This window comes from Cinclus cinclus, chromosome 2 (genome assembly GCF_963662255.1).
Source record: "Cinclus cinclus chromosome 2, bCinCin1.1, whole genome shotgun sequence".
Lineage (NCBI taxonomy): Eukaryota > Metazoa > Chordata > Aves > Passeriformes > Cinclidae > Cinclus > Cinclus cinclus.
The window spans coordinates 93,345,945-93,362,755 of NC_085047.1; the positions used below are offsets into that span (position 1 = coordinate 93,345,945).

Consider the following 16,811-nt stretch of genomic DNA (forward strand, 5'->3'; position numbering starts at 1 on the left):
ACTGAAGGAAAAATTTAACCTGGGAATCCTGGCTGCAGCTGGGGTAATGCCACCAGGCACCCCAACCCCCCCCCACCCCCGCAACTGTCCTGGCCACGAATGCAGCTTTTCTGCTGAGAGACAGGACAGAGATTTCTTTGCTTTTTTTTTAAACTGCCAACAAAAATAAATGCTTACTGGGAAAAGTAATCTTGGGAATGTAATCCTAAACTTGGGAGAAAACCTTAATACTGTTTACAGCACTTCCTATATGCACTGCATTTGCTCTGCTGCTCTTCCTTACCGTATCATTCCTCCTGTTTGTTACAGCTGGGACATCAGAAACAGCTGGGAAGGTAGGAAACTTCATAGATCATTATTAGCTTGATTATTTTTTGACATTACTCACACTACTCTTTTGATACTCACACTACTTTTGCTCACACTGCTTCTCATACTCAGAAATTATTAGCTCTTTTGAGCAATTCCTGCACAAAGGTGGGGGTGGGTTATGTACATATAGCAAATAGGCCACAAGAATGATGATAAATCTAACTAAAGCAATAGAATTCACTACAAAGATATTGTTTTGAAGCATCTCTTACAGATTTTTAAAATTATATTCTTTGAAACAGTTAACAGTTTTTTTATCTCTTTTGTTGTTATTACAATTTAAAATATTAACTAAAAATACCCTATGAAAAATTAACAGTGGAGCAGTCCAATACGATTGTACTTATTCTGCACACTCCGAGAAATTAGGATACAGGTTATCAGCAACTGTGCTTAATTAGTAAGAAACCTATTTAAACCTAATGATACGCATGGTCAAGGTTGCTGCTGCTCAGTGGAGACAGTAGTTCTGCTTGATTGGGGTGCTTTCAGATGGCATAATTGTTGAAACTGATGCTCTGCTCTGCTGGTTCAGGCTTTCAGTAGTTCTCTCGCTGTCTCCATAACTTGCTGGGAACATTTTGCAATTGGAGCTGACATAGCACCCAAAGGGCTCCCTGACTGATGCCTCTTACTTCCCAGTTCATGCCTCCAGCACCAGTTCTGCACTGCCAGCTGCCCCACTGCACAACAAATCTGCTGACAAGGACAGGGACGACTCAGGGGCAAGCTCTGCTGTCAGCTCCCTTGACTTGAGTGTTGAACCAGTGTTTTTCAGCAGCTGGAAGGACTTTATCATCAGCTCAAGGGTTCAGCAACACAATACAGACATACCTGCTACCCCTATCACACAGAAGAGCATCAATTACAGCTGTCTGAATTATTCCAATTAGAAGTTTAAGAAGTCTGTGACTCTGCTGCTGTGACTTCCTCCTCAGCAAACACCCAGTGATTTTTATACTTTGCATTAATGCTACAACACCTGAGACCTGTTTACTAGCCCGTGGGAAATGGAGATGAAGCCTTAGCTCAGCTCCTAGAAGAGCTTCCCTCACACTCAAAACCTTTTGTTGGCAGCCTCAGTGGGAAAGGGTCACCAAGAGAGTCACATGTTTTCTCAAACCCGGCAGATGATCTCCCCAAACCACTCTGCTGAGCAAAATAAGGAAGCTTGCAAAGTAGCTGATCCATCACGCAGAAATAACAAAAATTGGCTCAAAAGATGGAACTGTTTTGCTGCCATTAAATTCACTGTGAATAACTAAGACAGCATTTTAGATAGAGTACCAAGGCCAGGACAAAGTTTGCACAGTCCGCAGCACTTGGCAGTGTGTCAGTATAACACAAGATGGCTCCACTTCCATCAACAAAGAGCTCAGTGCCCCTGCAGAGTCCCTTGCATCCAACTGCCCGTGCCCATCGACTGAAACCAGACCTGTCAGGCTGTCCCGTGCCAGTCCACTCAGCCCCCAGGACCAAGGAGCAGAACAGCGTTGCAGCCTGTTCTGAGTTGGGAAGGTGACACAAGCCTGGGAAAAAGTGTGGAAAGAACGTTAACTCCAAGCTGCTTTACAGATCAGCAGCTGTCTTCAGCAGAAATGAGAGACCACGGCCAGCCTTCAGTAGCTGGAAATATTTAAGGACAGTGTAAATGTGCCTCTACTGATCCATCTATAGCTGAACATTCTTACCATCCTCTTTTGCATTTTTGTTATTTCCTTCTGGCTTATCACTTTCAAAACATCCCGCAGAATCAATGCAGACATTTTGTGAAAAAGGCTTGGTTTGAAACCTTGTCTGTACCAGCTCCTATATAAAGTTTCACTGGGGTTTTGCTAGTACAAAAGCCCTTAGCTTTGCTGCTAAGTATTGATGTTCTCAGCATAGGCCGGTGGGAGAACGACAGAACAGCTGAGGCAGAAACGACCAGAAACATCAGCATCAGCCACAACAACAGCAGGTGGAGGGAGAGAGGAGCAGGAAAGACTGGTAAGTGTGTAGGGAGAATGGAAAACAAGAAGGCTTTAGAGAAAAGATGAAAATAGAAGGAAGGGTAAGAAAGTAGAAAAAATATACACCAACCCTAAACCACCTTGGGAGCAGGAGACTGGTTCGGAGCAGGCACTTGCCTTGGGCAGAGGTGGCTCAGTGTAATGTGACAGTCTGTAGGCACAGGAAACACAAATTCAGATGCACACACTTAGTGCACCTATTTAGAAGTAAAACAGGATTACTCGTCACTGTAAACATGTCTGTCTGGCAGGGAATATCCATGCAAGGTGATGCAGTGCATTTTGGGGCCTGTCAGTACATCCGGAGTAAACAATGAACCCCTTCAGCTGTCTTGTGTTCAGCTAGATCTGAAACCTTACTTCCTACAGAAGGATCTTCTGGAATACATGGGGAGGAAAGACATCATTTCAGTGGTATGGTTTCACTGTTCAGGAAACAAAACAGCACCATTACACACGGAAAACGCTGTGTTCTTAAAAAAAAAAAAAAAAACGAAAAAAAACACCCCAGGCTCCCATCATTTTATGTGAGCCTTTTGCCTGATCCACTGGATTTCACAACCTTCACTTCCATGGCCTTCCTACTGCTGGTCCCGTTCCCTTCTCACCTGGATGAAGGCCTGCAGGGTGACAGGGAGATGAAATCTGCTCAGCCAGAATGCTGGTCACTCCAGCCATGCCGGTGAAGGAAACAGCCAGACCAAGCTTCACAATCCACCCAAGGGAAGAAAGAGGACTGGATACCTGTCATAGCACCTGGTCATAGCAAGTACATTTTTGTATGGGCTGACCATGAAGAATAAAAAGGCCTGCCTGGGAATAGCTGCAGTAGTAACTTTGAAAATGCTGAAACTCAAAAGATCCCAGTAAGAAACATGGAGACATTTATATCAACAGTGAAAAAAGCATTAAAACAACTGAACAAGACCAGCTCTGTACTACTGATTTTCAGATAAATATCTGGGTTTGGGAATGACTGCAAGCACAAAATGAGAAGATTTGGATGAAAAGTTAAATGTTTTTTTGGCTTTCCTATGACCTAGCTGGCCATATGCTCTATGAAGATTCATTATCAGAACTGTAATTTGGTTACCACTACTACAGTTTCAGGGTTTCCAGCAGCAGCTTGCTGGAGCTGCTGAGGTTAAAGACGAATTTCTTGCCTTTTTTGAGCTATATGAATGATCATTAAACAAGATTGCTAAAGAAGCAAACTGTCAAAGTCATTTCATTTATTTCTTAATATCACATCTGTACAATTTTCATACATACAGCAGGAAATGCACATTGGTTACACAATGGCATTTGGCTGCATTTCCAAGTATAATACAGTAAGTGCAACTCCACTTAAAATGTACATTTATACAACTTAAACAAATTAAGGATTGCTACACCACTATCTGTGACAGTATAAAGCTTCATTTATGTTATGTCTCATTACTAAACCACTTCCTGGTTAAATATAAAACATATTCAATCATTTTAAAATGGCCTTTGTGGTAACTGGCCAGCATATAAAATATTTGTTGTTTAAAATTTAACCATTAACTTTTGTTTTAAAAAATAATCCTCTAAGCCTATTTAAACATTTGCTATTGAACTGTTATACTGACACTTTGTAGCAGGAACCAAATTTTACCCTCCTTTTGTTTGCTCTTGCTTAACACCAGAAGTGTTAACACCAGAAGTTACATTTGCAATGTACTGCAGCTTTATTCAGATACAGCCAGGTGGTTAAAGTATTTAACAATTTTGCTCAAAAGGTAAATAACATTTTTCATTAAAGAAAACAAAATTACATTTCAGAGATATGTATCAAAATTTTAATGGGTAGAGTGCTACCAGCACTAAAAAAAAAAAAAAAAAAAAAAAAAAAAGAAAAAAAAAGAAGAAAAAAGAAATTAATTTATCTTTTAAGAAACATCCAAATATTCCTTTAATTTTACTTTTGGAATACATTGGTCCACAGACCACATTCTTGTTACAGCTTACCAAATGAAAACCAAATTTCTTATTGCCGTCCCTGTAACAGGAATGGTTCAGTTTTAAACCTCCTTTTAAAAATATACATTTTACAATCCTTTCACCTCAACAAAGGTGACACTGACAATAAATACACTGGTTTGGTGGGTTTTTTCCTTCACTGTGAAAGTCTACAAACTACCTGTTGTATGCCCTTTCCTTTTTAGATTTCTCCAATGCCTTGTCCATAGTTTTCTCGTTTTCTCCCCTACATTTGGGGCAGTACCATTTGCCCTTTGGTTTATGGTTGAGTCCCACACAAGAGAAGTGAAACCATTCAATGGGGCACTCATCATTATCACATCCGATCATTTCTCCATAGGAGACTTGGTTGCACAAGCAGTATGTTGGCTCATTAGGGTCAATAGGAAGGTCAGGAGGAGAAGCTTCCCGCTCTGCTTTAGCCTTGGATCGTTTTTTCTTCTTGGATGTTTTTGCTTTCTTCTCCTTTGGTGTTCCTGAGGTGATGTCATCATGATCATGATTATTAGAGGCATTTTCTCGATTCTCATTATTCCTTTGCCTCCTGGATCTCTTGTTGTTGGGCTTCTCAGCCTGTGTGATTGTCTCATTCTTCGACTTATCCTGGCTGGCTTTCCCGCTGTTTCCGGTAGTGTCATTAGTCTCTTGACAAGTCTCAAACAGTTCCATGTGGCTGTCCACTTGCCTTGTTCTGTTCTCAACAAGCTCCACCATCTGACTGACAATTTGGATCTTCTCGTCCCCCAATTCCTGACTCCGAATCAAGGCTCTCTGTATGCAGTGCAACATTCTTCTCTTCTGCACAGCATCTGTCTCCCGTTTAAATTTTTCATAGTAATCATCCAGGTCCTTCAGAATCTCTGCAAAGAAGAAATAAAAACTATAAATATTTTTCATAGGGAGAATGGCAAAACAAAACCTCCCATTTTTCCTTCCATACAGCAACAACTTCTTGTAACACACAGCACTGATCAAAGACAGATTCCCTGAAGCTTGTATCTGACAAGTGGCTCATGGCTCCACTGGACTACTTTTGATTTAGTTGGTCCCACAGGAATGGAATGCAAATGCTGATTTAGAAGAAAAAAGTGACTAAATAAGTTTTTATGTATGTTGATAATACTTCCCTTTAAACTTTTAGGTAATTAAAATAACTAACTAAAAAAATACACGCACCATCAGAAGTTCCAAGGTTAACTGCAAAATTAGAGGGGAAATAATTGGACATTTTCTGTATAACAACATCAACATTTTCAATGAATGACAAGAGTGGGAGAAAGGGAATGGGACAGAAAGAAAGCACAAAGCTGTGTAGAAGCAAATTGCTGGGTTATTTGACAGGAGACGCAGAAGCACCAAATACATGGTTTGGACCCAAAACTATTTCATCCAATACTGTCAAGCTATTTCTGCTGAAAATATGAGGTCATGCAAATCCCTGGACTGCAGAATTAGGATTGCAGTATCCAGGATGTTTAGATTATTTCCCACCTATACTTTCTGTGCTTCTGTAAAATATGTTGCTACTTTTCAAAACATAAAAGTATTATCTTCATTAAATATTTACTGCAGAGCAGGAGATGAAGTTGGAAGATAACATTACAGATGATAGGCAACAATGGCAGTAGCTAGAGCTTCTGCTTTAAAACATGTCACATCTGAATTGCATGTTAAGGATTGTTCTAACAGTTTAGAAAAAAAATGTGCAAAGTATCTAAAGTTTCAGGAATGGCTATGGAAACCTATTTTTAAGAAGATGTTTTTGAGTTTCATTATGATACACAAATCAACTACAGCATTCAGGACACTCAGCACTCCATGTATTAAGTCCTCAAAAACACATGGAATGTTTTTCCTGTATCTCCTTTCTTCTCTGAATTTTCCCTTTCTCACAGGCTAGCGCAGTCTATCTTAGAGAAACAAAATACACTGAGATATAAAATCTGACCTCAATTCCTCTAACAGAAATCAGGATCTCTCATATGTGCAAATGGCATTACAAAAACTTTTTAAAACTTTTATTTATTTATTTATTTATGTATTTATTAATAGGAGAATGTGACACATATGCAAACCAAGAGTTACCCTGTGGTTTAGGCTTTGTCTTTCCTGGGCAGAGTTTTTAAACATACACAATATCCAGTGAAGATGTGGAAATATTATGCAAGCTTTACTTCAGATTTTAGAGCTGCAGCTTCACACACTGGTTAAGCACGACCTGGCAGCTGGTTCTGCAATATAACCTATCCAACAAAATCAGCATTCTTATATGTTATTAACCATTTTAAGCAACTGGTGGATTTTTTTTTACCTACAAAGAAATCCCAAAATAAAACAATTAAAAAAATACAAAGAAGAAACCCAAGCACCAGATGTCACCAAAAGATCCTTCAAACATACAGCAGATTCCACAATCAGGAAGGCTGAAGAAGCAGAGTTAATGATTTTCAGTGGCTGAAACGCAGAAGTTTTATGCTTTAAGCTTTGGCACTTGACTGATGTCATCAGTTTAACCCAACTGAATCTGGTGGGTGAGCATCCTCCACGAAGAACAGTTTGTCTCAACAGCACAAAACAATCACCGACTGAAGTTCGGCGTTGGGAAAACTTCAGTTCTACCACGTCACCCTGCCATTCCCGGCCGGCAGCAGCTCCCGGCGCGGTACTGCTGTGCGGGAGAAGCCCTGGCTGCAGGCTGGGATCCTGCAGAGCGCGGCCCGGCACGGGCGTGTTTGGAATGTGAGACACGGAGCGGGAGCTGCCGCAAAGCCGAGGATGCTCAGCACCGGCGTCGGGAGCGCGCTGCTCGCTCGGTGCCGAGAGAACCATCGCGGCGGCGGTGCTGCGGCTCGGGGCTGGCTGCAGCTGCCCGCCTCCGGAGCTCTGTTCACCGCAATTCCAGGAAAACCGCGCTCCCGCGCCGAGCTGCAACAGCGGCAGCGGAGAGCCGCGCTCTGAGCGGCTGGGCGAGCACGCGCTCCGAGCATCACAAACGCCGCCCGACCGGGAGAAAACCGTGCCGCCGGAGCTTCACTCCGCAGCCTCGCGGGGGCTGAGGCACCGCGGAAGGACCGCGAGCGGGACACGGGCGAGGGCCCGGCCCCCTTCCCGCCCCACTGCGGCGCCCGGGGCCACCCCGTAGGGGACGGAGCCGCCATTGTTCTCGGGCAGGAAACCGGGGCGTCCCCGCGGCGGTCCCGGGGGCGCGGGGGCCCCGCCCCCGCCGTCCCGACCGGGGCGAACAGACCCTCCCGGGGAAACGAACAAGTGATTGACACGGAGCAGCGGCCAATCACGGCTGGCGGGAGCGCGCTCGCGCCCGCCCCCTCCGGCCATTCACGAGAGAGGCGCGGCTGGAGCAGCGGTGCCCTCCCCCACGCCGGGACACGTCAGTCACCCTCCGGACGCCCAAGGCTGCCCCGCCCCCTTCTGCGAGCCCGGCCAATCAGAGCACGCCGGCCGGGGCCGGCCGAGATATTCAAATCAACCCCACGGAAAAGTTGCTTCTGGAAACGTCACGAGGGGGCGGGGGCGCGAGACGGGTCGGCCCGTCCCCGGAGCCAATCCGCGCGAAGAGGCGGGGCGCGGCCGGCCCGTGGGACGCCCCCGCCCTATCAGCGCCCCCGAAGGGCGTGGCGAACGGTGATATGCTAACGAGAGGCGTCTATAAAAGGAGTACGGACGCCCCTTCCCAGCACAGCGCGGAGGTGCCCGCTGGACGTGGTTTTGTGGGGCGCGATGTCCGCCCTGCCCTTTTCTTCTCCTCCTACCCCGACAGCCCCCGCGGGCTCCTGAGGAAGTTTCCCCCGGACCCTTCCCCCAGGAGCTGATGGGTTCTCACAGCGAGCTGCCCGAGAAGCGGCTGAAGCAACGGCAGGCAGGGCTTGCTGCCCACCGCCCCGAAGGCCACATGCACGGGGGCGCGGGCAGGGAGAGGGGGTTCCCCCCCTCCCGGCACCCCGGCTGTCACCGCTACCTGCGGCACAGAATAAAGAGTGTCCCCCCCCTCCCCCACTTCCCGAGCGGACGCCAGCGACCTAGTGACAAAGCTGCCCCGAGTCCCGCAAACCGGCCTCCCCTTCCTTCTCTCCGCCCGTGGGGACAGGGACGTCGTGCCCCGAGCGCGGGGAGGGGGGGGGGCCACTTCAGCCCAGCCGTAAACGCGACCGTGTGTATCGTCTCCCCCCCACTCACGCCGCACACGCCGGTCCTGCCCCCTCGGCCCCCCCCGCCCCACGGAACGGGGCTGTTTCACCGGGTGAAACGAAACCCACCGAGGAGGGAGCGAAGAAAGCACACCCTGCCCCCCACTCTCGCCTAACCCCCCCTCTCCTCCCTCCCTCCTTCCCTCCCTCCTTCACTAGCTGCCTCTCTCCCCTACTACAGCCATAATGAATACTGTACATTCCTAAATGTTGTGCTGTAATCTCTCCCCCTCTATCCACCCAGCACTTTCTTCCGTACCCCCAAACCCTTCCACCTCAGCCCCACGGCCAGGGACGGCCCCCCTTTGTGCACAGCACACCCCACTTCCCTGCCCCCGCCTTCTTGGCCAGCAATTTACACAGAAAAGCACAGTCCTTGCTTAATAAGAAAAGCCGGAGACCTTTTGTTCCGCCCCATGACAAGAGCTAACACTGCAGATCAGTCCCTCTCTCCCCTCGGATCTTTCCTCCCGGCTTTCTTTCTCCTTTTACCTCCAAAAAATAAAACTACCATCCCCGTGGGGTGCAGAGGGGTAAACGGAGCCGAGGCTCAGCTCCAAAGAGAAGAAAGGGAAAGACACCCTCCCCCCCTGAGCCCCGAACCACACACACGGACACACACATATATAGAAAGCACTTACCTTGATATTTGGCGTCAATTTCCCTCATCAAGGAGACATTTCTCTGCAGATCGAAGGGCATAGACTCGATGGAGTCCAGATAATCCTCCACATAGTTCACTAGGTGAAGCTGGTCTCCGTTTGCAGGACTCAACATTTTCATCCGGCACAGAAACAAAAATCCTTCCCCACACCTCTCTGTGTGAGAGCAAGTGCTGCTCCCTTCAAAGACGGTAACCCCGATGAAGGTCTCACTCCCTGCCCACCTCTCTCGGTAGCTCCCCCCCCAAAAAAAACCGAGGGAAGCTACATCTGACTCCTCTTGTGTGAAAAAGAGGGAGAGAGAGACACACACACACCCTCCGCTAGTCCCCTACAGCCAGCAGCAGCTGATTGAATGGCTGTCGTTGTGGGTAATTCACGAAGGAGGTGGTAAGAACAATCAGAGGGATTTGTGTGTGTGTGGGGAAGGGAGGGAGGAGGAGGAGGAGGAGAAAAGAGGGGGGCTTAAACCAGCTCCTCCGAAACAATCTGGAAACAAAATGTGCTCTGCAAAGTGTCTGTCAGAGGCAGCGGCAGCCCCTCTGCCTGCGCCACCGCCGCTCTGCTCCGCTTCTCCTCCGCTCCCCCCTTCCCCGCTCTCCTCCTCACCGCCGCCGCCGCTCCCCGGCGATATCAACGCAGCCTCCTCGCTCCCATACGCCGCGCTAGATCCAACGTGGAAAACCCAAATACCAGTTTCAAACACTTGGGAAACATTCGGCCCCGCCAGCCAAGGCGCATGCGCTCTCTCCCAGCGCTGTGTACACACACACACACACACTCACACACACACTCACCGCACACACTCGATCCCTTCCCCCGCCCGGAACCTCCGCATATCCATCGTCCCGCCTCCCTTACTCACGTTTGGGGAGGGAGGGAAGGCGGCGGGGATGCGGACCGAGCCAGGGGGCGGGCGGCGCAGGGCCGGCGTGGGCGTGGAGTGAAGGAAGCCCCGGGGAAGGCGGAGGCTCTGGTGAAGTTGTGCGTAGGGTGCGAGGCGAGCAGCCCGCGGGGACGCTGGGGGATCGCGGGGGCAAATGAATGCTTTTGCGGTAGGGTATCGGGACTTTGGAGGAGTCTCGCCTCCTGCCAGCTCGCTCCGAGATGGAGCGGCTCCGAGGCCTTTTCTAGGAGAGGGGAACACTGAGAACCATGCGACGCCACCCCGCGCTGCGGGCAAGGCTGTGCCCGGCGCGGTGCCGGCCGCCGAAGGGAAACGAGGAGCGTTTCGTCCCTCCCTCCTCAGCGGGCACCCGCATCCATCACCCCGCGGCCCCTGACAGCTGCCCCAGCCAATCACCGCGCCCCTCTCGTCCCGCCCCGCGGCTCCCTCAGCCAATCCCCGCTGTGACACCGCTGCCCGGGATACCGCGCGCCGCGGCAGAGGGGGCGGTAACGCCCGGGGGAGGGGGCGGGCCTGCGCATGCGCAATTTGTCTGGCGAGGGGGAGAAAATGGAGCCGTTGGGTACACTGCGCGCCTACGTTTCCCAGTGGTCCCCGGGTGGATCCGCATGTGCGGATCACGGCTGGCTAGGGGGAAGAAGGGAGGGAGCATGGCTGAGCGAGCTTGGTGCGGTTCTCTTGTCCCGCGCGCTGGTGAGGGTCACCGGGGGACGCCGCCGGCGTCTGCGTTGTAGAGGAGGCCGCTGGCGGCGCAACGCCGCCGTCCCGTACGGTTGCCGGCGGAGAGGGCTCGCTGCCGGCGAGGAACAGCAGAAGGGGCGCCCGGGTACAGCTCTGTGCCGCCCGCGTTCTCCGCACCAGAGTGACCCGGGGGTCGTGCGGAGGAGCCCCCCTGTCGTTCAGCATTGCCTTTGTGTCCTGGAGCTGCTGCCATGTTCCGGAGCCTGCAGGCAACCCGGCTCTGCGAGGAGCGGGGAAGGCGGGGCTGGAAAGACCTACTGCTCTGCTGAATCAAAACAACGTGCGCTTTCTGCCTCTTGTTTTTTTTTAGCAGACGTCACTGGCAATCCCCTAATTTAGGGGAGACTGAGTCATCACTCCTGAGTGCCCGGACTCGCCGGTGCAGTCGCTGCTCGGTGAGGCCCTGGCGTTGTGCTCGCTGCAGGGAGCGGAGGGAGCGGCGGCCTGGCTGGGCACCTCAGCGTCTCAGGCCCTGCTAAATGTTCTTGCTGCTGCCATCAGCTTGGTGTGTGAACGCCCAGAGCTGGGGTTTTCAGGGAAGAACAGCAGCTGTCTCAGGCAGCTGTTTAGCAATAGTTCCAGTATCTTCCCTCCCACCCTCCAGTGGGGGAAATGCACCCAACTACTTTCTGAGGAGTGGAGACGGTACCATAGACCAAACTTTGAACTGATACCGACCCGCTGTTTCGGGCAGATGTCGGAGGGCACTTCCTTGTTTTCTGAAGATGCCTGTAAGTTCTCCCGTTATTTTCTTCCTCTCATTTTCTGTTTCCGTCAGTTGCTGTAAAAAAAAAAAAAAAGAGTTGCTGAAGTAAGCCTCACATACACAGGATCTCAGGTTTTTAACTTAGAAAGCACCATGGCATCTAGGCAGTGTTCTGAGCCAATGTTTTTGGACCTGTGTGTGCTGGTTTACTCTGGTTTACTGTGGCATAGAGAGGAAATTGGCAGCAGTAGCCTAGGAATACCTATTCTAGATTGTTGGCACCAGTTTGGTAGTTAGAGCCTGTTTCACCCTCTTCTTCAAGAAGGTGAGCCACTGTCAGCAATTAAAGGTAGTTAACAGTCTCCTGGGTAGTGTAAGAATCCAAGCCAATAACTATGACTCAGTAGAAGCAAGACATCTGAAAAGAATACTGATGAGTCCTAAAAAGAGTCATTCTTGAAAAAAAGGTAATCATCATTCTAGACACACACAAGTAATTACACCTATAAGAAAAGAGTTTGTTAAAGTACCTGCTAATTTACTGAACAGGAACTTTTCTCCCTCCTCTTAATAGACAAAAAAAATAGGAAACTCTGAAGTGTAAGCCTACTAAGTTTCAGCAATCTGTTGAAAAGTCTTAGTATCATCTGGCCTTTAGCAGTGCTTGCTTACTGGATCCTCTTCTGTTAGTTTCTTATATGTTACTAGAAGAGAGAAAATCATCATGGGACTTTGCACAAGTCCCTGGGACAGGAAGAGACTGAGCTTCCCTGAGAATGCATTTGGTATCCACTTTGAAGGTCCTCTTTTACAGCTCTTAAAGATGATGCTCAGTGCTTTGTATAGTGCTATAATCAAGTATATACCTGTACTCAGAAATATCAATTCTCTGCACCTCCCTCTAGGCTCAGCAGCAGGTCAGCCATTGTTTTAGGAAGCTGGGTGAAAGGGGAGGGAAGGATAAAAGCAGGTGTACATTTGTGTATCTCTAGAGTGGAAATTTTTAGAAGGTAGGGAGCTGATATCCATTGCCCATCTCTCTTTTCCCTCCTTTTCTTCTGCTTCTTATTTTGGCCTCTTGCCTCTGAACTACAGTAGGTGAGAGATGGGAGACTTTGATAGGGTTTCAGATGTTTTTTTTCATATTAGGGGCCCATTTCTTACCCTCCAGAAGGATTCACATGTGGAAGTGAATTTCATGTGTCAAAGAAGGAAGAGACTCCTGGGCTTCATTTTCTTCCTATTTCCTATATTTTTACTAGAGAATAAAAGTATCTATCTGTCTATCTATCCATCTATCCTCTGGCTCCTAAGCCCCTTAGCTCTGTTTATAAGAAATCTTCTATATTTAGAACCCCAAATATCTGAGGTTTTCAGAAGTTTCTTGAAGCTGTTGCCTTACTACAGATCTAAACTCACAGCAATTAAAATCAAGGGAACTTAAAACCAGATCAACAACTTGCACAGCTACTGTCATATACATACTATGTGTGTATATACAAAATGTACTTCATGTAATATAAATGTTTTAATAATTATAGTTGTTTCAGTAATTATGGTTATTCCAGCTAATCAGCACAAAGTTCAGAATACTTGATATGAGGAACATAAAATCCCGAACTTCCAAATGTTCCATGAATGCACAGTACTGTGTAGCTGGCTTGAGGAATTCTGGCTGCCTCCTTTCACCTCTGCCTTAGCTGAATATTGGTATATGAAATACTATGTAATCATTACAGCTGTGTCTGTTTATTAGAAAAGATAGTGTCTTCTGAGAATTTGCCATTATACTTTATGGTACAGACAAATCAGATGGGTTTATTCCTGCTAATGAATTGTTGTTTCTACACCATTTAATAGCTTAATCCCTCTTCTATAGTTACATATGCTTTCCTTGCTTGTTTGTCTGTTTATGAGGCCAAATTCATGCTTATGTGGATGATGGTAATAGAATTTCACAAGTCTGTTCATTTTGCTAGTGGTTGAAAGTTTTGAAACAAAAGTACAAATAGTTAGCATACAAGATGGGCAGAGCTGAGGTTTGCAAGTATGAAGACCAGCAGAGTAATGGTTCACCCTTTCATGCAATATGGCCTGCCATTCTAAACATTTTTTTATCAGTCAAATAAGAAAACAGTGGCTTTCTTTTTATTTCACTGGATACACCTCATCTCTTCTCTGCTTGCCCCAAGGCAGTTGCACTCACTGCCTCTTCTCACACCTGTTTTCCTGGCTACTGCCTTTCTTGCACCTGCTGCACTGGTGCACTTCCAGAGCACAGTGAGCTTAAACAGCATTAAAGGCTGGCATTAAACTCTAAAAAATTGGAACAAGTAAATGTGCATTGCAATAGAAGGCCAAGGCAAAAGTACATCTGAGTTGTCCCCGAGTGTCAGTGGAATGAACACAGCTCAAGGGCAACATATTCCATTGGCTCTACATTCCTTTAGTGAATCTCTTCAAGAGAGATACGCCTCTGCAGTTGGACACCACTGACAAAGACAACAATCTGAACCCTGACTGAATTCATACCAACCCTCAGACTTGTTTCTGTCAGCTGTGGTGCAGGACTCAAACACTTCTGGTGCAAAACAGGCGGTGTGTGTCGGTGCAGTCAGTAGGTAGGTTTTCTGAAAGTAGTAAGTGGTGCTAAAAGCTAATAGACTTTTGGCAAGAAAGTTTAATTGGTTGTATATGTCCACCAATGAATTTTTTTTACAGTGTTAGTGCCTGTCCCCAGAATTCCTCTTTTCAAATAGGTTTCTCAAGGTGATTTCTCTTTTGTAAAACATACCCTTTACCTTGTGAATATTTGGTAGAATGGCCACTCAACATTTACAATCTTTCTGAGCCAAGCATTTGTAATAATATTGAGGCAGTTTTTAGTCTTCTTTTAAAAATCAAACAAGATTCTGAAACAAACCAATAAGCACCTAGATTTTGTCAACATAAAAGAACCATAAAAGTTAAGTCAAAATGTGTCTGTAATTATGATTACTACAGAGCATCAAGAGAAATTCAGTCCACTACAGTGGATTTAGGTTATTTGTATTTTCTCAGATTCAGCTTCCTTGCCAGGTTTCTGAACTCTTAACTTGTTGAGAAGGGCCACAGTTACTGGAAACACGCTCTTGTTAACGCAGCAAAAGCAACCTTTTCCTCTGTCAACACTTCTAAGATGATGTGGTTGAAATTTTTTGAAGAAAAAATGCAGCATCTTTAGTAATGGGGGGAAACTGTAAAACATTATAAAGTATGTGTCTCCTAATAATAAATGGAAATGGAAAATCGTTTTTTAGCTTTATTCATATATGATGCAAAACAGCTCTGGGATTTTACCTCTGGGGGCAAATCTTATCACTGTTGCTGGGACTGGAAACTGGAAAATACAGAAGCCCAGTAAGCCAAAATCCCCAAAGATCTTCCCTGCCCACCACAGAAATGTTGCCAGAATTGCTGGTGGACAGCACACAGAGCTGTACTTCTAATTGATCAAGGATGGGAGGGAAACGTTGCCTTCTTACACAAGCAGATAAAGGGACAGAAAACAGAGATCCCTTCTAAGGCGTTCAGGAGTCATCCCTTTACCTTGGAGTTTCAGTTTTTAATTTGAAGGAAGTTTCGCCTTAATGACTCCTAAGAAAAACATGAGAACATGACCTGACAGTATTAAATACAACAAGAGTTTACCTTCAGCTCAGACAGATATGCTGCAGTGGGATTGTGAATAAGAGCTGTACTGCTCTGGAGATCACATTTCCTCCTGGCTATTCAGCAAGAAAGGAAGTAACAGGAGTACAGCAGGTCCAGGCCTGGCACTGATCATATGTACCTTGGCTCCAACTGCTTGCAACCTCCAAAGGCATCTTCTACTTCAGGTGGAAGTAAAGATCTAATGTCATAAAATCTTTTGCTGCTTTTCTGCCTTTTTGGTAGATGACTGTTGTGTCCTTGCACATGTCCTAGAGCAGGAGTAAGGGTGCAGCATAGGTAGCATAAAGTGGAGGTATGCTTGCAGCCACAGACAATTGATTCTGAGAATACTGGTATTTTTCACATGAATAATTTACGGTTTTTATCCACCAGGATTAGTTTTGCTTTTATTTGGAATTAGGTTCTTTTTGTACTTTGGTGCTTGGAGAACACTTTCCACTGTTCCACTGGATGTGTTCCATTGCATTAAATCTCAAGCATGAATGCTGTTAGCTGTTTATTTCAGGCATTTAATAACTGTGGCTTTTCCCATCATCAGAAAATAATATTTTACAGTAAGACATAGAGGTTTTGGGACTAAACACTAAAAGTCAGTCTGGTTAGCACAGACACTAAGCCTTCTGAAACCAGTGGGAAAGAAAAAGCTCTTGCATTCTTCTGATCTGTTGGCAGTTTCATCCATGATTCGCCAAACCTGGAATTAAAGTTAAAAAACATCCATTGTTACTTAGCATTGATTTGAACTCTATCAAAGTGCTTGGAACCCCACAGAACAAAGAAGACAACACAGTTAATGACAACTCTTAACTAGATGTGTGTTGAACAGCAAGACATCAAAACCAGCTCATTGTGGAAGCTGAAATAATTGGCTTGTGAAGCTTCCTGAGAAATACACAAAGCAAACATTTACAAAGGTTATTGGGTAGTATATTGAATTTCATCCTAGGTAGTCTTAAATTAACAAGTCCATAAAATAGGTTTCTTTTTTGATCAAAAAGTTAAGATTGTTAAATGAAAAATTCTATGGAACGTACGTATTAAAAGAAAAAGGAAACATTTGTCACTGGTAAGACTTTATATCTGATATGCTCTAAAATGAAGTAAGATGTAGATAGACATCAAGTATTATGTAAAAGCAATTATTTTAAATTATCTTATTACTTATGAGAAAAATCCATAAAGTAATCCCTGGCAGATAGAAGAGGAAACAATACAAATACTTCTGTGAGGCAGGTCACCACAGGCAGACCTGCAGCATCCCTTCCAGAAAAGCTGTGGGTATTACCTTCCTCCCACAGGCCAGCAAGGTGCTTTAGCAGGTAGTACAGTGGCCTCAGAGACCTGAAAAGCTCTGTCCTGAACGGCCTGTTTAGAGGATTGTGTGGAAGACAGTCAGGAGCAGGACAGACAACATGCTGGCAGTGGCAGTACACTCTTCTCATACAAGAGCCGGGGTGGCCACAATTGGAGCTCACATGCCAAGGGGGT

The 16,811-nt window shown here is 46.5% G+C and overlaps 2 protein-coding genes across 3 annotated transcripts in view; one reads left to right on the top strand and one right to left on the bottom strand.

The window, feature by feature from the left end:
• Positions 1 to 3,612: 3,612 nt before the first annotated feature.
• On the bottom strand, positions 3,613 to 10,071 carry ING1 (inhibitor of growth family member 1). The gene is made up of 2 exons (XM_062515090.1): positions 9,235 to 10,071; positions 3,613 to 5,248 (listed from the first exon to the last, which is right to left on the bottom strand). Exons 1-2 carry the CDS (start codon positions 9,374 to 9,376, stop codon positions 4,545 to 4,547), a joined length of 846 nt encoding a protein of 281 aa, XP_062371074.1. The 5' UTR covers positions 9,377 to 10,071; the 3' UTR covers positions 3,613 to 4,544.
• Positions 10,072 to 11,296: 1,225 nt separating this feature from the next.
• The window catches only part of CARS2 (cysteinyl-tRNA synthetase 2, mitochondrial), a 42,971-nt gene continuing 37,456 nt past the window's right edge, over positions 11,297 to 16,811 (top strand). For both annotated transcript variants that reach the window (XM_062487996.1, XM_062487998.1), the window contains exon 1: positions 11,297 to 11,634. The gene's annotated coding sequence lies outside the window, so the exon portion shown is untranslated. The remainder of the gene's footprint in view (positions 11,635 to 16,811) is intronic.

Bases quoted from the DNA above. Each gene is read 5' to 3' on its own strand.
- ING1 (XM_062515090.1), bottom strand. From the start codon at position 9,376: ATGAAAATGTTGAGTCCTGCAAACGGAGACCAGCTTCACCTAGTGAAC. The intron at 5,249-9,234 runs GTAAGTGCTTTC...TCTTCTTTGCAG, and splicing joins AATTGACGCCAAATATCAAG to AGATTCTGAAGGACCTGGAT.